The 22,765-nt window shown below is 39.0% G+C and overlaps 2 protein-coding genes across 7 annotated transcripts in view; one reads left to right on the forward strand and one right to left on the reverse strand.

Moving 5' to 3' along the window:
- The first annotated feature begins 757 nt into the window (after positions 1-757).
- esrp2 (epithelial splicing regulatory protein 2) lies at positions 758-16,529 on the forward strand. Of its 5 annotated transcripts, none has more exons than XM_077563136.1 (16): positions 758-905; positions 1,083-1,235; positions 1,679-1,807; positions 5,934-6,047; positions 6,588-6,702; positions 6,880-6,975; positions 7,258-7,312; positions 7,853-7,963; positions 8,053-8,185; positions 8,668-8,710; positions 9,834-10,135; positions 10,376-10,603; positions 10,682-10,880; positions 12,093-12,285; positions 12,663-12,876; positions 15,723-16,529. In XM_077563136.1, exons 2-16 carry the CDS (start codon positions 1,104-1,106, stop codon positions 15,882-15,884), a joined length of 2,226 nt encoding a protein of 741 aa, XP_077419262.1. In that variant the 5' UTR covers positions 758-905; positions 1,083-1,103; the 3' UTR covers positions 15,885-16,529. The 5 variants fall into 5 exon arrangements, with proteins under 5 accessions (XP_077419262.1, XP_077419263.1, XP_077419264.1 ...); XM_077563137.1 differs by lacking the exon at positions 758-905 and adding an exon at positions 14,254-14,354 and having other exon boundaries at positions 912-1,235; positions 15,723-15,870; XM_077563138.1 differs by lacking the exon at positions 758-905 and adding an exon at positions 14,254-14,354 and having other exon boundaries at positions 912-1,235; positions 15,611-15,752.
- Positions 16,530-16,658: 129 nt separating this feature from the next.
- The window catches only part of nfatc3a (nuclear factor of activated T cells 3a), a 55,223-nt gene continuing 49,116 nt past the window's right edge, over positions 16,659-22,765 (reverse strand). For both annotated transcript variants that reach the window (XM_077563134.1, XM_077563133.1), the window contains one exon: positions 16,659-18,466. In XM_077563134.1, the coding sequence (XP_077419260.1) occupies positions 18,384-18,466 (83 nt within the window). In that variant the 3' untranslated portion in view covers positions 16,659-18,383. The remainder of the gene's footprint in view (positions 18,467-22,765) is intronic.

Raw genomic sequence — 22,765 nt, forward strand, 5'->3', positions numbered from 1 at the left:
GAGGAAATGCTATAAAATCCTCCACATATTTAATCTTCAAATGTTTGTAATGTAGAACAATAAACAATGTCATCAGCAATTTGTGACTGGGAGTGACACAGAAAGGCGCAAGAGGACATCCTTGGAAATGTATTGGTTGATTCATGGATCAAACATCTGTTGTGAATGTTGCTGTTCAGCTAGAGCAAGTTCAGCAAAATATACAAAATATTCAAAAGTTGGACATTTTAATTTAAAGGCTGATATTTCACTTGTAAAGGTTATACAGTACTGTAGTCCTTCCTGAATTTTTACTACTATACCGAATACTCTATCCTTACGTTTTAGTTACTAGTGGATGTTCAATATGATATGTCCCTCAAAAACTGTTTAAAACAAATAAGGAAAGAGAAAAAAAAACACACCATAACATGGCAAATGTCTTTGTTTTGAAAGTGTGCTTAATATAAATTTACACAGCCAGTACTTTTGTAAACTTCATAGACGTTCAATTTAACCATCTAAAAGATGACTTTTCAGTGACAGCAGGTAGGTTTTTTTTGTGTGCGTGTTTCTCAGTCACTAATCTTCAACATTCCACAGGAATACCTCATGGAGGTTTTTCGACCACATACTCATTTTGTCATGCTACTTCCTGGTTTAATGCCACTGACCAATCAGATAACATAATACGCTTCATTGTTCCGCCCTCACCTTTGTGAAATAGCCAATAAGAAGACTCATGCGGACTCGTCTGGCTCAAGGGCTGAGACAAACACAGGTGACTAGAAAAAAACGGAAGAAGAAAAAAAAAAAAACCCTCCAAGGCTTGTTATGGAGTTCGTGTGAACCAAACACGGATTTCCACCCTTTTTTACCAGTCAAACCAGTATCGCTGGATAGAACGCTCTCAAGTACAGCAACAGGTAGAGTGACTGGCCGCAAACTCCTTCGTGGCTCCCTCTGAAAATAATCTCCCTTCATTTTTCGCTCTCTCCCCTTACCTCAATTGAGTTTCCAGACCTTTTTGGTCGCTCCTCTTATCACTTGGAAAAAGGTGAACTCTCGTGTTGTTTTTAGTTTAATCTTTGCTTTAATTGTAGTTTTTACCCTTGTGGTCCCTGATGGCTTCGCACAGTGATACTCTGGTGGTGTTCTTTGGGGCAACAGCTGGTGCAAATGGGGGTAAACTGGGTTCGGATGAGAGGGAAATAATTCTCTTGGTGTGGCAAATTGTGGACCTACGTGAAAAAAAGGTACGGCCCGTTCATTCGTTCGGTTTCTTGTACTAGAGTGTGCGTGTGTGTGCGTGTGTATTTTAATTCGGTATCGTGTCTGTTAACTGTTGTTGTTTGACATAAAATCAACACGGTGTGTGCTAATGCTAGCTCTTTAGCCCACTTTCTGTGCAGGTGTGCAGCTCAAATGTAGCGGGCACACGAGGGGGAGGGGGTGGGGGTACTTTAATTCTTTCGTTCTTTCTTTCTGTCTTTTTCTGCTTTTTACCTAATTGGAGCAAAAACACACCCTTTTGATTTGCAATGTCAACCCACCCCTTGTCTATTAAGTTCTCCTTTGCAACCACGTTGTCATTTTATTTCTTAAATGTCAATTTCCTGTATGGGAGGGCAGCCTGCTGCTGTAAGTAGCTTGTCTCTTGTTACCGAGGCATGAAATTCTAAAAGTTTGTTCCATTCAGGTGGGCAAGATTCACAGATGTCTTGTCAAGCCAGACACTTTGGAGCTTGCAGATGAGTGCAAAGAGGAGACGGGTCTCAGTTTGGACGACGTTGTCAATGCCGAGCCCCTGGATAAAGTTCTGCAACAGGTGAGTCTGGAAGACCCTTTGAGCATCTTCAGACTGCTGACTGGCAGCACGTCTTCAATGGAACTTATTTTTACCCCACGGACTTATTTGAAAAACAGTTTCCCGCAGGTAATGAGGTACTCCAGGGTTGTCCTTTTACAACTTTTACTAACTCTAAAAGCATTTTTATAAGTTACATTTTAGTGTTCTTATAACTTAGTGTAAAAATAAGTCAATCATGGTTGACATCAAGATGTGAAATCAATCAAACACTGAGTTGAATTTATAGATGAGAAATACATTTAATGTTAAGAAGTGTACAAACAATCCTGGCGCTATCCATCTGGTGTTGAGTTTGTATGACTTTTGGGACGTTTACATTTTCACTTTACAGTATTAGAATTCAAGGAGATTGTTAGTCATGTGTACAAGAACTGCAAATCTCCTTGATGACCTTTTATGGGGGTGGGTTGGTGTTCTGACAGTGTGTAGAAGTTCAGGAGCTCGCGTCGCCCGAGGTTGTTGGAGATTAAGAATAGTCACAGGTCCGGTCTTGTCTTTGCTTGATGCCTGCTTCAGACATCTGGAAGGTAGGTTGTTTGCCTGCGACCGCACCTTTCTCTTAGCTGGAGGACAGACAGAGGGGAAGGGAGGGGACGGTGGTGTGGAGGTTCTTAAACAGGGCGTTTTTAGATACAATTTGCTTGTGTTGCTCCTTGTCAGTATGTGTGTTTCGCCAATAGTGCTTATGTTGTCAAACATGTTTTTTGACCAACCTTGCAATAGTGTTTGTTTGCACTGGGTCCTCCGTTCTCCACCCCTGCCAGTGTTTATAATGCTGTCATGGGCTTAATGCTAGCGCTGCTTTGTATTCTTGCTCAGAGTGAAATGCAAAAGGATGGTTAACGTTTCAAACAAGGCTGGTTACCTTAGGACAGTTGGTGTGCTGAACCTTCAAATATTAACCCAAGCATTGACTCCGGTCTTTTCATTCCTTTGTGTCACCCATTAATCTCTTGCTATTGGTCCTTTCAAAGACCAAATTGAAAGTAATTGATCATTTTGCAACCGATTGAGTTTGTTAAAGGGAAGTCGACCCCAAAAATTTGTTTACAACTATATGTTATATGCACCTCCACTAATCTAAACATGACATTTTGATATTGTGTTTGTGGAATACGACTTAAGCAGCAAAATCCAGCCATTTTTAACCATCTCGATAGGCGGCCATTTTGCCACTTGCTGTTGGCTGAAAATGATATCACATTGCTCGGGCTCAGGAAACAACCAATCATGGCTCGGCTTGCCAACCTGACCAAATTCAAGAAACAGGTGAACCGTGATTGGTCGTTACTCGTTACCTGAGCAACTGTGATGTCGTTTTCAGTTGACAAGAAGCAAAATGTCTGCCCCCTGTGATGGATAAAAATGGTTGAACTACATCCTGACTAGGACGCACTGGGCAGCATTGTTCTACTCAACAAATCTGTTTAGCTAAATAATTAATTAACAGTACATGAGAGGACACTAACAAATTTAGTCCGAGTTACCATGAAGTGGACTCACAAGATTGTTATTGACAGCAAGTTGTGAAACTTGAAAACCTGTTCTGCTGATGCAGGTGGTGGTAGTGTTGAAATATGCAATTTACGTGTATATTCGGACGTCACAGCTTTAATTATCTATTGTCGTTTTAGGAACACGCCTAAAGTTGCTTTCTTGTTTGGCACATTTACAGCGTGTCACAGCCTGTTTTAGTGATGCGTGCGTTTTATTCTCAGGGTGAAACTGAATCACTTCACCGCCTTTCAATAAATACTACCACCTTTGTTTTGCAACATTCTAAAGCTCACCTTGACTTCAAGGGGATTTTGAGGCTAAATCAACAGGCAAAAGTCACAAAGCTAAAGTCAAACAGTGCATCATCTCTGCTGGGTGTGTCATAAAATAATTGAAGTGTTGCAACATTACACGTTTGGATGTTGAATTTGCACTTTACTTTTGCGTGTGTAAAGTTCAAAGGCTTGTGCTTTAGTGTAACTGTAAACACTCATATTTCAAGTAACTAATATTTACCCTTGATAATATTCCAAATGAATGCTATATACAAGAATATTGTCACAGTATACGTATGACACTGTAGCTTGAAATGCACTTTTAAGCAAAAAGTTATGTTACAAAAGTCGGGGTAGGATTGTCTTATTGGTTGACAATAATCATACCATATCATTGTGGCGGTTTCTTGAATACCTTTAACACTTATGGACTTCCATGACACACCCTGACACACTTATCGGAGTTTGTTGCGGCCACCAGCAACACCCTTCCTCTCACCTCTGCATGAAAACACTCGACTGGAGAGAGAGAGACTTGTGATAGGACCACGTTCAAAGGCCGTTTCCTCCCCCTCATTTGTGAAAATACCTTGTAGTTGGTTGAAGTATGTTGGAGTCAAATCTGCGTCTGTATTGTTTGAGTCCGCTTACTGCTTCTCCTCTTACATTCTTCTTCTCTTAACCGTCCTTGTTCAGACAGGTTGAGAAAATGTGTGTAGAAGAAATCTTAAAACTTATCCAATAGAGCTCTTCTTCACTTAGCTCATGTGTGATGTACTGTAATGCAACATGGAAGACCTTCTTTTGGAGTGTTGCCAAAAAAAAAGAAAAAAAGTAAGGCATACCATACCATAGAAAATGTTAAAGTCAAATGAGTACAATCTCATTGGACTTGGTTGTTCCACTGTTTAGATGTTTATGCATAGGCCTATTGTAGAGGTGGACTCATGGGCTTGTATCTTTGTGCGTCTCTCTAATGTTGCGGTTGGTTTAAGATTTGAACACATTCGTTCAGTTTGAAAGGGAAGAGGTCAGTCAGGGTGTGACGCTGCTGTTGAGAGTGTTTGTTTGCCAGCCTACTTAATAATTTGGCAATCCTTGTTGTGCTATAAGGAAGTCTCTTTCTGGGTGTCATTCGTGGGAAACACTTGTCTCTTATGCTAATTAAGCAACAACTTTTTTTTTTTTTTTGTAAGATCTGTCCCTTGTATTTGCCCAGTGTAAAATCTGTAGTTGGTGAGGATGAGCACCAAGCTAATAGAATTATTTTTGAGAACTTGATGATGCTGTATCATTAGTGAAACGCTTTCATTTTTTTTTTTTTTTTTTGTATTATGACTCCCCTCGTTTGTTAGCAGATGTTTGACATTGCCTCGTGGCCCTGCATTTTCTACGCTGAGAAACGGGCCCAAACATGCACCTGTAACACTTGCTGTCTGATTATCAGTCATATGTAGCCTGTGGCCATGTGAGACTCCTGGCTGTCAGCCAGTTTCACTGGCCCTTCATTTATGTTGTCACCTATGGCATCTGTTGGGGCCCCTAAACTTTCTCAACTTAAGACCCAAATTGGAAATCTTAAGCAAGGTGAAGATTCAATGTGTTAAAAAGGTAAAGATCCAATAAAAGTAAAAAAAAAAGATAAAATCAGTTTTAATAAACACTGTCAGTTAGTTACACGTGTCACAATGTTTTTGTGATGTCATTTAGCTTTATATGGCTTTTAAAAAAAGGTACTGTATCCAAAATATTACAAACAGCTATTGTATGATGCAGGGTGTTTAATGTGGGTACTAAATAGCATTAGGTTGACACAACACAATCATTGTGTATATCTGAGTTTAAATAAAACAAACACGAATGTGCGGGATGCTGGTCTTAAGGATTGGGTGTTAGCATCATTTAAACGATACAGGTTAGACCCGTATGGCCTCTTGACGAGCCGACCTCGCTCCCCTCCCACACTCGACAAACAGTCAAACCCGTCAGACGAGCCTTGTTTGCGATGACAAACTCACGCAATACAAACCTCAAACATAACACCACCTTCACTTGTCTGCCCTTCATTTTCAAGTCCCTTATTTAATTCACACTATGTGCTGTGAATTGTGCTCAAACCCTAAAGTAATTGTTACAAAAGTCAACTCAGTTACCACTAGATAAATCCAGCACGACCTGATGAGCTCTCTTAGAGCTGTCTGTAAATTTTCCTTTGAAAAAATAATTAGTGTTCCTGCTAGTGACTACAAGCAATGCCTGAGCATTATCTGAGAAATTACAGTTGACATTTTTGACTCTGTTTGGTTTTGCAGTTTCAGCAGTCGCTGACATCGGAATTGGAGTGTCTCAAAAGGAGCTCTTACACTCTTTGTGTCAACAGTCCCCTGGTCATCAGACAGGCTCTTCACCCAGAAGCATCTAAAAAGGTAAAAGAGTTTCCACGATGTAAAAAAAAAAAAAAAAAACATCCCGTCAGCTGTTTTACTTTGTGCCCCTACTGGTTAATGTAATAGAAGCAGGAGACAAGTACCAGAAAGAAATGCAAGCTGATAATTTTCCAGATAAAATACTCTGGATGAATGTAAATTAAATAAGAGTGGGCTTTCTTCTTTCTTTGTGCCCTGGTAGTGAGTATTCCACAGCCTTTAAGAGTTCCCATGAGTAAATATTAAACGTACACATTTGATTTAGTGTATTGCAAATAAATGCTTCTAGAATATTAAAATGTTATGTAAGGAAAAATATTTTGTGACAGTAGCGCCTTCACCAAATGCCAAACAAAATATTTTGTGTCTGGACAGCCTTGCTTCACTGCTTTTATAGCAGTAAAAACATTATGCAAAACCACAACAGTTATTGTTGTAATTTTAAACTCCTGTCATTATGTATTTATTTGACTCCTGCATGTTTTTGACATGACATACTGTCTTGTGCCTGAGCATCCCTTCTGGTATCTTGCTACACAGAATCTCGTCCTTCCCGAGTGTTTCTTCTCATTTGTGGACTTGAGAAAAGAGTTTGAGAAATGCTGCCCCAACGCCGGCCCTGCAAACAAGCTGGAGCTCTCTTCCATGTTAGAACGTATCTTTTTTTTAAAAAAATTTATGCTCAGCTGAAATGGATAACAATTATAAAGAGATCATTTTGGATTCTCTAACAAACGTTTGTTGCTGTGCTCGGTTTGTTTGGTCATTTTTGAGATCGATAAGTAAATTAAAGCAAAGTAAAACAGTAGCATAACTTTAACTGGACGTGCAGATGTGGGTCTAGCTGCAGCGTCAGAACAGCTGATGGGAATGAGGGAAGTGATGAGCATGGTGCAGCTGATCCTCTGCATCCTGGCTGAGCCTCACAGTAAGCATCCACCACTCTTGGCATCATCATTACATCATCGACGTAAGCTACGAGCACGCATACATTTGCCAACAGGCAACCTGCTATGAAAACACAATTAAAGTGCTTAGCTTTCATTACCTGATTGTTCATGTAATTGTCACTTTTGGCACACAACCGGTCTTGCTCGTTTTAGGAAAACTAGCCCAACCCGAATGTCAACAGGAAGAATGTTTGTTGAGCAGTAAACTTTAGCTTGGTGCTATCTTTCTGATAGATTTTCCTCATTTCTTCTCCATTTAGATCACAATTTTTCCTGTGTTGAGACCGTGAAGTACAAATTTGATTCTGGCACGTGGTAAGTGTAAGCCTATGGACACACATCTTTGTTCCTGTCACACCTTAAACCAGGCTCAGGGGCAATTGAGCATACAGTGTTAAATTTAGCATAAACTATAGCGTCAGTCGACAGTCTTTTAGATTGAAAGGTACATACATACAAATAAATTGCCTTGTACTGTGCTAAATTGTACCATTATAGTTTTTTTCTTCTTTTCTTTGAGCAATGGCATAAGGACAAGCAATATTTTTTCTCAGTCCCTTATCAGCACACCACAACTAACAATAGATTTTATGGTTTTATAAAACATTTGAACAATAGCAGGAGTCTGGCCCTTAATGATTGAGTGTAGAGTGACTGTAGACATTGAGCTTTCATTTTTTTATAAAAGTGTTTGGACAATTGGCAAATATCACATTTAGCCACACTTTTGAATACTTGGATGGAAATCCTTTTGTCAATAATTGCATTACAATAAATGTCAAGGATCATGTTGTGGGTTGCTGCTTGGTCCAACACTTGCTAGCAGTGATGTTCCAGTGCTGTGTTTTCCTGCAGCATTAAGACGGAGCCAGTGGACAACGAGACTATAATCAGGGCGCGAGGACTTCCATGGCAGTCTTCAGACCAAGACATTGCTCGCTTCTTCAAAGGCCTCAATATAGCCAAGTAAGTGTGACTCTATGGATTTTAAATTGAACCAGTTTTACTTTTGTAGCGAGTTCAACGGCTATTTTAAAGGTAATGATTTGTTTCAGAGGGGGCGTGGCCTTATGCCTCAATGCCCAGGGCAGGAGGAATGGCGAGGCCTTGGTTCGCTTCATCAACTCAGAACACAGAGACCTGGCACTGGAGCGCCACAAGCACCACATGGGCAGCCGCTACATCGAGGTCAGCTTGCACATGGATTTCTACTGGACTTGTCATAGTAATATGAAGCATACCTTAGTGTTTGTGTCATTCCTTTCAATAAGCAGTTTGAGGCTGCGAAATATGTTGTGTCAAAAACTAGCTTGCTGCAGGGCTGCATCACTGTCTAAAGTGAAATCTCAGCACCAACTTTGTGGAGGCCCGTAATGGGCTCCTCCAGGCTTGTTGGGGCGTTAAAGCCCCCCCCCCCCCCCCCGAAGATGAAGATGAAGGTGCTAAATCAGCCTGTAGGCATCCAACAAATTAATAAGACGCGTTTATGTTTGTTTTGTAGAGTATCTAAACTGTCATACATCTGCCCCAAAAAATTACCTTAGGGGTCCAAGCAGAAGCTGTCCTTTACATAAAGTGTCATGATGTTTGAATGGAATAGAAAGAGTCTAGAATGTTCAGTCTTCTGAGTTTAAGTCAAAATGCATATTTCCTTATTTTTTTTGTTTCAGGTCTACAAGGCCACAGGAGAGGAATTCCTCAAGATTGCTGGAGGTTAGATATAATTTTTTTTCTCCCTTCTGTACTATGTGCATGAGGAATCGTTGTGAAAAGCTTTACGTTTTGGTACAGCGGCCTACTATTATTATTATTATTATTATTATAATTTTTTAAAACTATTTAAAGACCTCCCACACACACATCTCTAAAAGAGCAACTCTTTTAATGGCTTTAAAGGAAGGTTTCTTTTGCTGTCTCCTGTTACCTGTGTGCCTTCCTCATCCCAGTGATCTCCGGCAGCTTATCTTGGACTCATAAAAGATGCTTTGTGAGGAGCAACACCCAACCCCCCCCCAACCCCACCCCCTCCCACCACACTATCCACCCTTCCTCATCTCGTCCTCCCTCCAGCCCAACCCTCGCAGACTAGTAGAACAGAAATTGTACCCTCACCTGCTCTGCTCAGCCTCAAAGTCCACATTCCCCCTGGGGGGTGGCGGGGGCTATGACCAGACCAGTGCTGATACAAAGGGGGTGTGAGGAGACAAAGCTGGGGCCGAGGGCCTCAGGTGCACTGAGTAGCAATAACACAACAGAGATAGCACGCAAAGAAATTCACAGTGGACTTTAATCGGAATGAGCTCAGATCGATGCAGATTGACACACAGTGGCCTTTGAGTAAATAGTTGAGATGAGATCATTTATGAAAGGGGAAATAAAAGTGATGCACTTGGAAATCTATCAGTAACAACCAGTCAGGGATATATGCCATTATTTGCGTGTGTTTGTGTAATTTGCCAGTTTTGACTTGAAGCCATATATAAATTATATTAGTAACGTGGTTCATACAATGTACATGCTTTCTGCGGACCGGCAACCATCCACCAGAAAATTGATACTGTATGATTATCATCATGACTTCACATTATAAATTGCCAGTTTTAAAGCAGATGTACTGAAATACTAAGATAGAGTGTACTTCTTCACTTTATTAATGTGAAGTACATTTTAAAAACTGAACGTGAAAGACGAATAGAGAAAAACAGTACAACAAATGTACACTATATAATGCAGTGAACTACTAAAAATGGACCCCTCAGGAATACAGTAATGTACAGTATATGTCTTAATGTTATGGTTTTTTACATACGATATTCTTATGTCATTCTGACACCAGGCACATCTAACGAGGTGACGCAGTTCCTGTCCAAAGAAAACCAAGTGATCGTCCGCATGCGGGGTCTGCCGTTCACTGCCACGGCGCAGGAAGTCCTGGACTTCCTCGGCCCCGAGAGCCCGGTCACAGACGGTACAGAGGGTCTGCTGTTTGTGAAATACCCGGACGGAAGACCCACCGGGGATGCTTTTGTGCTTTTCTCCTGTGACGAGTACGCCCAGAACGCCTTGAAAAAGCACAGGCAGATCCTTGGCAAGCGCTACATTGAGCTCTTTCGCAGCACTGCGGCGGAGGTGCAACAGGTCAGTTTAGACCGTTATTTTATTTTTTTTAATTATTATTTTGTATTTGATCTTTTTAAAAATATTTTTAAATTGCATTTTTATAATTATAATAAATTCTAAAATAAATTTGACAACCATTATGCTATTTTTTGGGGGGGGGGAAGATAGCAGCTGCAATCCAGTTGTGCTTTTCTGTTATTTCGCTTTTACTTTCTTCCTCACGCTGATTTTGTCTTTCTACCTTTTTGTGCTTGGTAGGTGCTGACTCGCTACCTGTCCACCCCTCTGATATCATCGCTGCCCGCCTCGCCCATCGTCCCCGTCTTCGCCGCGCAGCCCTTTCTGCCGACAGGCAGCAACACCCGCGATTGCGTCCGCCTCCGTGGCCTGCCTTACACGGCCGGCATCGAAGACATCCTGGAGTTCATGGGCGAGCACACCGCTGACATCAAACCCCACGGAGTCCACATGGTCCTCAACCAGCAGGTGAGACCCGTGGCCTCGCCTTGTGATTTTTACATCCGAAATGTCAGCACGAAGCTGATTGCTTGCTTTGTGTTTTAGGGCCGACCCTCGGGCGACGCCTTCATCCAGATGAAGTACCCGGAAAAAGCTTTTATGGTGTCCCAGAAGTGCCACAAGAAGACCATGAAGGACCGCTACGTGGAAGTGTTCCAGTGCTCCACGGAGGAGATGAGCATCGTACTGATGGGAGGAACCTTGAACCGCAGCGGCCTTTCGCCACCGCCTTGCAAACTCCCCTGTAAGTCTCGTCTGCCGAACACTAAATTTCACATTCTCACAGTCTCCTTTACAACACAAATGATTTGGGTATACAGTGTTCCCTCATTTATCGCGGGTGTTAAGTTCCCAAAACTTCCTGCGATAATGGAAATCTGCGTTCGTTTTTTATTTATTTATTTTCCGTTATATATTGTCGTTTATGATGTTTTTTTTGGGGTAGGATTTTTATTTTATTATGAATGCTTTTTCATTCATCATGTACCGGTATGTTTTTTTTAATTTACTTATTATAGTCAAGTTATATAGCACAGTATATATATTTTTAGTTTATTCTATGTTTTTTTTCGTTCATACTATATTTTTTTCATTTATTATAAATGCGTTAAGGCTAACGCCTCACCACACTTTATACATGCAATTTTCTCCGATAGGCGTTAACATTTTCCCCACATAATGTATCTCTTATTTAAATACAGTAGGCCTACACACTCTGTGGTCAAACCTTTGTAGATCTTATAATAATTATAAAAACACACAAAACAGCTATTAGAAATGACACTCTTAATTTTAATGATAAAGATACGAGGCATGACACGTAAACCCATCGCCGCGGTCGCTCCACTCAAGCGCACGTGCAACCGGCGCAGACTCGCGTGTACCGTGGGGCGGGTGAGCCGTCTGAAGCTGTGGGGGGGGGAAAGCATGCTGTAAAAAATCTGCGAGAAACGAGGGCACACTGTACTTAAATTACTTTATTATTAATATATGATTTTGTGTGTGTTAATTTATGCAATTGTCAGAATGAATGAGTCGGAAGCAAGGATGCCGCTTTTGACCGTATGCAGGGAAACTGCACTTTGCCCTTTGCTCTCTTTTCTATCTGTAGAGATTAGATTGGTAGACAGATTTTTTTTTCTTCTCCCCACCAACGATCTCTTTCCTAAAGTGTTCTTTGGCGTCTTCTCATTATGTTCCCCATTGAGGTGCCCACAGCCTCAGACTGGACAGAGGCTGTTTGTATGTAAATACGTCCATGCTGCCATTTAACTTTGTTTATTTTGTGACAATGATGGAGTGAAGTCAGCTTTGTAAATAAAATACCAAATCATTAAAGGTTGATTTGGAAAGTGAAACTAAATCATCATTTAAGTTTCTCACTAAAAGTAGACTTTACAGTTGCCCCGGCTGTGTAATGTGCTCTCTAATGTATGTTTCTTTCTCTTTTTTTTAGGTTTATCTCCCCCTACAGCCTACGCCTTCCCAACCCCACCTGCCATCTTGTCCGAGGCAGCCCTCTACCAGCCCCCCCTGCTGGCCGCTCCCAGACCTCATCAGGCCACACACAGCCCAGCCTTGGCCTACTACCCACCTCACCCTCATCTATACATGAACATGAACATGAACTACACGGCTTACTACCCCAGGTACGCACGTCACCTCTTTGCTCGATTATGACACCATTTCCTTGTTTTTATGAATTGTATTTCACTAAAGCAGTTGTTTTTTTCTTTACAAAGACATTATTGTCACTTTTTTTCCCCAAACCAAATTGTGAGCTAGGCTTTCTGTTCATGCGCAGTCATAACCTCTTTGGCCAGCAAATGGGACGCAATCAACAGTACCCTCTGCTGGTTGCTGTCAAGCAGCGCACATTTTGCTGACAACACCAGTTTCCCAAGCAGATAATTATTTTTGGCTAAATCATTTCAAAATTCCACACCTTGATCCATTATGCCCATCACAACCATTTCAGTAAAAAAAAGAAAAAGCAAACTCCTCAGCTGTCTGGTTCCCTCCGCAGCCCGCCAGTGTCCCCCTCCGCAATGAGCTACTTCGCGGCCCCCCCATCTGTGGCTGCAGCGGTGGCGGCCCAGCCCCACCATGCGGCCGCAGCCGCCGCTGCGGCGGCCGCCTCGTCCCCGGTGCTGCCTCAACCTGGAGCTCTGGTGCGGATGCAGGGCCTTCCCTACAACACCGGCGTCAAGGACATCCTCGGCTTTTTCCAAGGATACCAGGTCAGTACCTGCATTGAAGAGAGAGGTTAAGGTTTGATTCCCAAATGATTGATTGGAGACGGTGGCCACACGTCCATTTGGTGTGTCACTGCACTCTTCATTTCAAGCCCATTTTTGCCTCCCATAATCCTTTGCTGCCAGACTGTATGAGGTGGCGCTGTGAGGTTTGACTTAACACGACCAGCTAGAGAGTGGCTGGGTCTTAGGTGGAGGGATTTTTTTTGTTGTTTTATCTTATTTACTTTTACTCTTGTTGAATTGAGTGAACTGATTTTGCTTTTCTCAGCTAGTAGGGATGGGCGTGAGTTATTGATTGATTATTTGCTGCTTAATTCATATTCCACAAACAATACTAATCAGAATGCTTTGTTAAGACTAGTGTGGCTGCATAGAACATATTATGTTGAATAACATTTTTGGATTAACCTCCCCTTTTAAATTGGATTCTAATTAAATTAATTGTAAAATTAAAATAATATTCATTATTATTTTACTTTTTTTTTTAAAATTTATTTTACACTAGTTTTTTTCTTTTAAGCTTGTCTACAAATGACTTAACCCATCTGGCCATTTAAAAAAAAAAAAGGGGGGGGGGGGGGAAAGCCCTTGAATGCAAAAGTGTAACTAACTGAAAGCCACAGAAGTGGAAAGTGAATTGATTGTTTTTGTTCACATGCCCATCACTATTGGCTACAGCATCCAATAGACCTTGACTTGCAAATTTCATCCATTCCGTGACGTGACCACACTCAAAACATATTTCCCCATTGAAGTGAAAGGAAATGCCACCGCCAAAAAACACTGACATTTTTGTATACATATTTTTTTTTTTACAAAAAAACACCACTCTACAGAATTGTTCTCATCAAAAGAAACGGCAATAACAAGATTATTAAATAGATTGTAAAGAATTAAAAAGTGTCACAATGCCCATTGACATTGTGCTCTTTTTGTGTGTGCCTGCATTGGCCACCAGGTGGCAGTATAATACAGCCAAAGGAAGAGTTTCACAGCGAGTAAATATATGTTTGTAATTAAAGTATCGTTAAAATTTATCTTCAAATGGCTGTTGGTTAAAGGCTTCTAACTACTTACCCTTAAAATAACACTCTCGAAAGTTGTTTTGATTAAATAAACACATTTGTTGTTGTTTTAATTTCATGGGGCGCGGCAATTAACACTTTGCCTCTTTTCACTAAAAGTCTTAAGTTGGGTGACTTGAAAGTCAAGGTAGCACTACATTTGCATTGCCTGAATTTGGTGGTTCTCTTGCAGTGTGAGAAAGAACCTTGAGATCATTGTGTGTGTGTGTGTGTGTGTGTGATAGTAAATGTACCGGCGTCAGCCTGACTGTGTTGGTTATGATGCTATGTGTAGTACGCCCCCGAGGAGTACGGCAGCATGGTTCAGATGAGCGAACAGGCCAGGAGTCTGATTCAGCCCAAAGAATGGCTCTGCCTGTAGGGGCTGACCCCAAGGTAAGCGGCCCCCGGACCCCCGTGTGACGGGACGCGGCTGTCCCCCGTTGCTTGGCTTGATGGTGCTCGCGTGCTCTCTAACTCGCTTTTGTCGACCTGCATGCTCCCCCCCCCCCCCCAAATGAATCCTTGCTTCCCTTTTGGGCGAGTTCTTCCGATTGCTGAACGGGGAATTCTGCTGTAATGGCCTCCATTTAATGCTCTGCTCACAAGTGGCGCCCCTTGGTGGCCTGTTCAAAGAATGCAGCTTGGAAGTGCTGTACGTTACATTGTGCTTGTGCATGAATACAGCAGGGAGTGTAACAACTAAAATACATTTGATTACAATTTCTGTCATATTTATTCAGGTTCAGGTTGTTGTTTTTTCTAAAATTGCCAAATTTCTTGGAATGGGAGCTGCATCACAATGATTGACTTAAGTGAATGCCACACCTGCATTTTCTTTGTCAGTAAAATGCAAATCACAGCAAAAACTTTTAATATGTCTCTGTTAGCACCAACATAGTTAGAAAACAAATTCTACATACTTGATATCCTTGTCTCAATTCATGTGAAAATCTCTTCATACACCATGAAAGTGAAACATTTTCAAAATATAGTATGATAATACAATATAGACGGAATAAAATGCATTTTATCCATATTTTTTTTATTTAAAAAAAAAAAGAAGCAGAATTTGCATGTTTTCTTCTATAATAAATGTATAACCAATTATAGACGACTGGTACTCTTTAAAAAAAAAAAAAAGAAGCATTTATTTGCAGTATATTAGAATTGGTTAAAATCTAAGTATTGGATAAAAGCCTCCTTTGTAAGCGGAAGAATTCATACTTAATACAATTTAAAAAATGTATTACATTGGTTGCATGAATTAGGGCTGCCTGCTACTCTTGCAGTTGACACCAAAACCCTGTAAATTATAATGCATGACTTTATTTTATTATAAATAAATAAATGCATTACCCCTAGTATTCACTTTAGTGTGAGTTGATGTACTGTACATTATTGTACAGTAGCATTTTTGTATGAAGGCCTCACCTCTAATATGTGGCGTAAAGAACACTACTTGTGAGTATGACTCTGCACTCTATGCTAACTTTTAGCAAGCTTGCAACAGTTTGTGTCCTGAACGCAGCCTATCGTCTCCGGTTTCGCATGCTAGCTAAGCTAACTAACCAACGTGAGCTGTGGTCTGCTGGCATCCAAATGACCTTTTGTAACCTTGCCACCTCCTCCCTCTCTCCCTCCATCCCCAGTGTGATCTCAGACTCGCGGGCTCCCCCTGGTGTTAAGTAAATGGGCCAGCCACAGGGCGCGCATGCACACTTTTTCTTGAGCGTGTCATTTATTTTTTGGGTTGCCGCGCAGCTCCCGCCGGACGCCGTCCTCATCCTGTACAACTTCAGCGGCCAGTGCAGCGGCGAGGCCTTGGTCACCTTCCCCAGCGAGGAGGCGGCGTGCCGGGCCGTGGCCGAGCGCTCCAGTCACGCTTTCTACGGCCAGCAGGTCCACTTGAGCTTCTGCAACTGACTGACCCGACTCCAAACACTTTTTTTTTCTTTTTTTTGGGGGGGGGGGGCCCACTTCCTCCCTACAAAAGCATTTGAGCGCACTTGAACTTATCATTTCTTATTTTTGTCCAAATCGATCATTCTTTTGTGCCAGTGTGAGCCGAGTGGCAGCCGAAAGCCATAAAATTACTCGAGTGGGGGGAAGAGGAGGAGGAGGAGGGAATTTTGAATGCACGCTTCTGTGCGATTGGATACATTTGGCCCCGCCTTCAGATGTTGGATTATGACAAACTGTTTTGATGAACTAACTTTTTTCTTTCCATTTGGACTCCAATGAAAACGTTAAGTATGACACACCTTCGCTTTGGAGAAATGTTTGTTCTCCCAGGAAGCAAGGAAGCAAGCAAGCCACTTTTTTGACTTCCTGTGACAAAACTACTGACGGGTATTTTTATTTTATTTCCCTCCCCTCCTTTCTACCAGAATGTGCCTAGATTACCCAGAGTGCAACACTGGAGCGCCTGATAAACCTCCAATAGCTGAGGATATATATATATATATTTTTTGTTTTGTTTAATTTCTTTGAATGTCAACTATGATGCTATATATATTATATATATTAGAATTGTGAATAAGAATGTTAACAATAAAGTGTTATTGATGATTGGGTGTTTTTTGTGTGTTTTTTTAAAAAACTTTTTTAACTGTACCTTTCAGCAGGCTTAAAAGTAATAATAAAAAAAATAGAAATGGCGACAGAGGAAAGAAATCAGTGGAAAAATAAAACAAGGCAAACTTTTTCCATTTTATTGATCGTCACTACTTTGAAAACCTACAGCATGATGCAAGTTATTCCCTTTGAATAATTTCCAAAAGCACTGCAGTCTTAAAAATTACAAAAAAACAAAACCTTTAACATACAAAATATACAACAGTTGACAATACAAGGCTTGGTAAACATCAGCTAAACCTGCATTTTCCCTTTTTTTTTGAATTTTTTTTTTGAATTTTTGTTTCTGTACAAAAAAAAGTTTGTATACAGATGGGTAACACAAAAGGAAAAAAAAAGCTGCAAACACTGTCAACGTCATGTCATACGTGTCGTCCTTATTTGTCATATATTTATACCTATATATCACGTTCAACACTCATACAATATATGTCCCCAAACTTTATTTTTTTTAAAGGAATGACATCCATTTGAAAAAAAGTATCAAAAATAGATTTGAGTACAGTTATTTTTTTTGTCAAGTGGGAATACAACACGCTGTATTGTTCGCTCTTTGGTTGCAGCCGAAGACGACACGGTTTAATGATTTGTTTTGAAGCTTTAAAAACAACCACAACGCTTTTGTCCCCGGCCCCTGAAAAAGAAAAACAGCACACACACTGACAAACGAGTTAAGGCATCTTCAAAAAAATTCTCTTTTCTGCAGCTGTGAAGTAAAAAACAAACTCCTTTTGTCATATTTATTGTACTTTGCATAGCCTTAGACACACGTATGCTTGAAAAAAAGGACTTTCTGGTCTCCATTTGGTAGAAACACTCATCTCTCTCACACACACTGGGCGCATTGGCTGTCTTCAGGTTTCGATCAGGGATGGGTTTCCTCACTTCATGTTTGGAAATTTCTCCCCCCCAAAAAAAAGATGAGGGCGGGCTTGGATCATTTGCTTCGGTGGGTCTTATATTGCCCGGCCGTTCTACAGGTTTCATTTTCGGACTTGAGAAGGCTTATTAGGCTGAAGGTGAATGCATAGATTAGACTACATTTTATGGACTATATTTTTACTAGAAAATACTTGGACAAAATTAGTCTTGCTGCAAACAAGGCACAACGGGGAGATTTTTTTTTTTTTTATTGCACAGAGAAGACGAGCATCCATCTTATCCCGTGAATAAAATGGCGTTTATTTGGTTGGAAAGGGAACTTTGCTGCCATTCAATGCTGCTACACAAGTAATAATAATAATAATTAGAACAAATAATACAGTGAACCCCGCTTATTCATGGTTTGGCGTTTGCCTTTTTTTTTTCCTATTTAGCTAGCTGATGTTTTTGTGCTCAGGCCAAAGCCATGTCTAATTTAAAAAACATATTGCTTTGGTGCCATCTAGTGGCAGCTTGGTGCCAAGCTACAATGTTGAAGTGAATGGTGGAGCTTCCTTTAGCTAGGCCATAGATTTATCTCATAGAAAAATGTGATTTGCTGCCATCTTATGGCATCTACAATATATCTATAACAAAAATACAAATAAGGCAGTTACACATGTTGCCAGCAGGGGGCGTGAGTGATGTCCTGGTGATTGACAGTTGCGGAATGTTGAGCTTCTCCTCCTCACTGGGATCATAAATGCTTTGATCGTTTCAAAAAGGGTGATTTTGTGTAAAAAAAAAAAAAAAGAAATAAAATGAATCACCCCGATTGATGCTCTTGATGTGTGTGTACAGTTTATTGAGCTTTCCTGACGGGTGTTGCATCATGGGAGTTAAGTACCCTGGCGTCCGGTGGGTTCGCTATGACTGCGCGCCGTGGGCTGCTCGGGCGGGACCGCGGCCGCTGGGCGACTGCGACATGTCTCGGCCGATGATCTCGTTCACTGCGGAAAAGAAAGAAAAAAAACACAATTTTGCTTTTATTTTTTGATTTTTTTTTTTATGAGGAAAAATGTACTGTATTAAGCCTCAATGCACCAGGCAAGTTGGCCAATCAGCTAAGTGAACTTTTGTGACCTCTGTTGCTCTTGCCCACAACAAATCCCTCGTGTCATATTTTGCACGCAGTCGTTCCCGCGCGGGCGTTTTTGTTTCCTGCCGGCGACCAGGCAGGACGGACTGGTTTGGGGCGGCAAGACGACTCCGGCTTGTCTGCCCGCCGGTGAGGGAATTCCGCATGTATTCTTTTCACCTTCCTTCGCGTTCACGTCACGTTGTAAGAAACGCGGCAAAACAAGATCACGCGTGCCTCGACTCAGTCGAAGAAAAGTCATTTCGCAATTCACGCCCCCGTCATTGCGAAATGACTTTTGAAAGAAAGAAATTTGTGATATGGTATTCTTACTCTTAAATTGCTTTTTCTTGTTTAATCATTATGTCATTTTGTATGTATCGTATTATATATCAGTTATATTGATATATACCAGGACATGATAATTATGTAATAGACACATAGTCTAAATAAATTCAAATAAATCAGTAGTATACTTAAATACAAATATAACCACATTACATAATTACATACTATGTGATAATAATTTTTTAAATCCCAATATAGCATTTTTCCCCCTTAAAATTACACAAAATTATCAAAGTACAGATAATTGTGTCTTATACCTAATTCTATGTAATTGGAAATTAATTTTGCAGATACATAATCTTGTGAATATACGTGTCACTTCAATTATTTTTCACAAAAGTAAATAAAAAAAAATTTAAAAAAAGGATGGTCGTGATAATTCCTCTTCAGTGAGTTACCAGAGTAGAAAAATCCAATAAATGAATATTGATTTTTTTTTTTCAAAATCGAAATACTTTTTGATATTTTGATTTGTCCCATAAATTTTCTAGTGTTGCAAATGTTCATTTCAGTTGAGTTGTAAAAAAAAAAAAAAAAAGGATGGTCGTGATAATTCCTTTTCAGTGATTTAACAGAGTAGAAAAATCCAATATATGATTTTATTTTATTTTTTTCAAAATCTAAATACTTTTTGATATTTTGATTTGTCCCATAAATTTTCTAGTGTTGCAAATTTTAATTTCAGTTGTAAAAAAAAAAAAAGTATGGTCATGTGATAATTCCTCTTCAGTGAGTTACCAGAGTAGAAAAATCCAATAAATGAATATTGATTTTTTTTTTTCAAAATCGAAATACTTTTTGATATTTTGATTTGTCCCATAAATTTTCTAGTGTTGCAAATGTTCATTTCAGTTGAGTTGTAAAAAAAAAAAAAAAAGGATGGTCGTGATAATTCCTTTTCAGTGATTTAACAGAGTAGAAAAATCCAATATATGATTTTATTTTATTTTTTTCAAAATCTAAATACTTTTTGATATTTTGATTTGTCCCATAAATTTTCTAGTGTTGCAAATTTTAATTTCAGTTGTAAAAAAAAAAAAAAGTATGGTCATGTGATAATTCCTCTTCAGTGAGTTACCAGAGTAGAAAAATCCAATAAATGAATATTGATTTTTTTTTCAAAATCGAAATACTTTTTGATATTTTGATTTGTCCCATAAATTTTCTAGTGTTGCAAATTTTAATTTCAGTTGAGTTGTAAAAAAAAAAAATAAAAAATTAAAAAAAAGGATGGTCGTGATAATTCCTCTTCAGTGAGTTACCAGAGTAGAAAAATCCAATAAATGAATATTGATTTTTTTTTTCAAAATCGAAATACTTTTTGATATTTTGATTTGTCCCATAAATTTTCTAGTGTTGCAAATTTTAATTTCAGTTGAGTTGTAAAAAAAAAAAAAAAAAAAAAAAAAAAGTATGGTCATGTGATAATTCCTCTTCAGTGAGTTACCAGAGTAGAAAAATCCAATAAATGAATATTGATTTTTTTTTTCAAAATCAAAATACTTTTTGATATTTTGATTTGTCCCATAAATTTTCTAGTGTTGCAAATTTAATTTCAGTTGAGTTGTAAAAAAAAAAAAAAAAAGTATGGTCATGTGATAATTCCTCTTCAGTGAGTTACCGGAGTAGAAAAATGCAATAAATGAATTTAGATTTTTTTTTCTTCCTTAATCTAAATACTTTTTGATAATTTTATTTGTCCCCATAATTTTCTAGTGTTGCAAATTTTAATTAGTTGAGCTGTAAAAAAAAGTATTATTTTTTTAAATAAAAAAGTATGGTCATGTGATAATTCCTCTTCAGTGAGTTAACAAAGTAGAAAAATGCAATATATGAATATAGATTTTTTTTTCCCCCCTTAATCTAAATATATTTTGGATATTTTGATTTGTCCCAATAATTTTCTAGTGTTGCAAATTTGAATTGAGTTGTTAAGAAAAAGAATCTTATCTGATTCTATCATGTGATTAAAGTGAGCAATTGATCACTACTGTATGCTGAAGCAAAACGTCAACATAAACCTCATTAAAGGCCAGCAAATAAATGCGCATGTGACAACGAGCGGCGTTAAAACAAAGAGCGTTCTCGTTGCGCCGCATGTGCACGTGTGTGCTTTTTGACGGGTCCCGTCATCCTGTTGGCGTGGGAGGCTCTTCCTTCCCCATGTCAACACAACCACACGCACGCACTTTACCTAGTTTTAACTTGTTTGCCACCATGCATGTTTTTAAACAAATTAAGAAAGTGAGGACCAACATGTAAAAAAAAAACAAAACAATGTCAAAATCGCCGCAAAATGTCACTTATCTTGTCGCTGATGTTTTTGTAGCAACGTTAAATTACCATTAAGAGTCCGTTTGTTTTGTTGACCCAAATGTGAACGTGCGAGGGTCAAAAGTGTCCATCGGAAGACATGCGGCGTCCCGTGGGCGTCTACGGAAACGCACGCTCGCTTTTCCACCGCACCCACTCAAAGGTCACACAGTGACGAGCCATTTGAATAAAATATGATTCACCTCACTTCGACAATGCGTCGTGACGACCTGTCACCTCACACCCTCCCGTGATATTGACTGACACCTTTGAGCAAAGATGACTTGATTTTGGTCAAATCCACTTGACGCGTTCCTATTTCAAAAGAAAAAAAATTCCCATGTGAAATGACGCAAATGTTTTGCTTCACATTGTTTTCAGGAACATTCTTAACTGTCGAGCAGAAAAATAAGTCCGTTGCTGGGATGTATGAGGCCTTTTGATGATGGGGGATAAATACTGAAAAGGTGGAAGTCGACTACAAAAACTCAAATCTAACCAAGATTCAGCCAATAACGCCAAACGTATTAGAATAAATACAAGATAAATAAATACAATCCCCATTAAAACCCTGACATGTGATTTGACACATGCATTGCACGGATAGTCCATTAGAGGGCAGTAACAGCCAGCTGATAACTTTTCCTTGCAAGATCGCCACAATTGAGAAAGGAGAGACACCTTAACATTGGGAAATGTTTTTTTGGAATTTTAGAAATACTAATATGTTTGATATGTCTGTTTATTATTATACTTTTTAACAGTTATAAATGTACAAATTTAAAGCATTGTGACCGGATGTATCAAATACGACACAAATCAAAAGTCATATGTGGAAGTTGATTTTTATTTTTAATTTTTTTCAAAAGGACCAATAAATACAGTAAATGTTTTGGATTTTAGTTTAATTCTATTTTATTGTTATTATCATTATTTTGACATTTACAAAGGTTTGAACACTGAGAGTGTATAGGCCTACTTTATTTAAATAAGAGATACAATATGTGGGAAAATGTTAACGCCTATCAGAGAAAAGTATATAAAACTGCTAATACTATGCTGTATAAATAAGTAAATAAAAAAAATCATACTTTTAATGGGAAAAAATGACTGTAAATGAAAAAAGAACATGATGAATGTAAAAGCATTCATAATAAACTAAAAATACGAAAATGAAAAAACATATATAATAAATGGGAGGGGGAATTAAATATTTAAATATTATATTATATTTATTAAATATATATATATATATATATTTATATATTTAATATATATATATATATATATATATATATATATATATATATATACATGACTGTAAATGGAAAAAGAAACATATATGATGAATGAAAAAGCATTCATAACAAACTAAAAATCATACCAAAACGAAAAAAATTAATTAATTAATTAATTAATTTTTTTTTTTTAAATAACGCAGATTTCCATTATCACGGGTAGTTTTTGGAACATAACACCCGCGATAAACGAGGGAACACTCTACTCTATT

The sequence above is a fragment of the Vanacampus margaritifer genome, chromosome 4 (genome assembly GCF_051991255.1).
Source record: "Vanacampus margaritifer isolate UIUO_Vmar chromosome 4, RoL_Vmar_1.0, whole genome shotgun sequence".
NCBI classification, from domain to species: Eukaryota; Metazoa; Chordata; class Actinopteri; order Syngnathiformes; family Syngnathidae; genus Vanacampus; species Vanacampus margaritifer.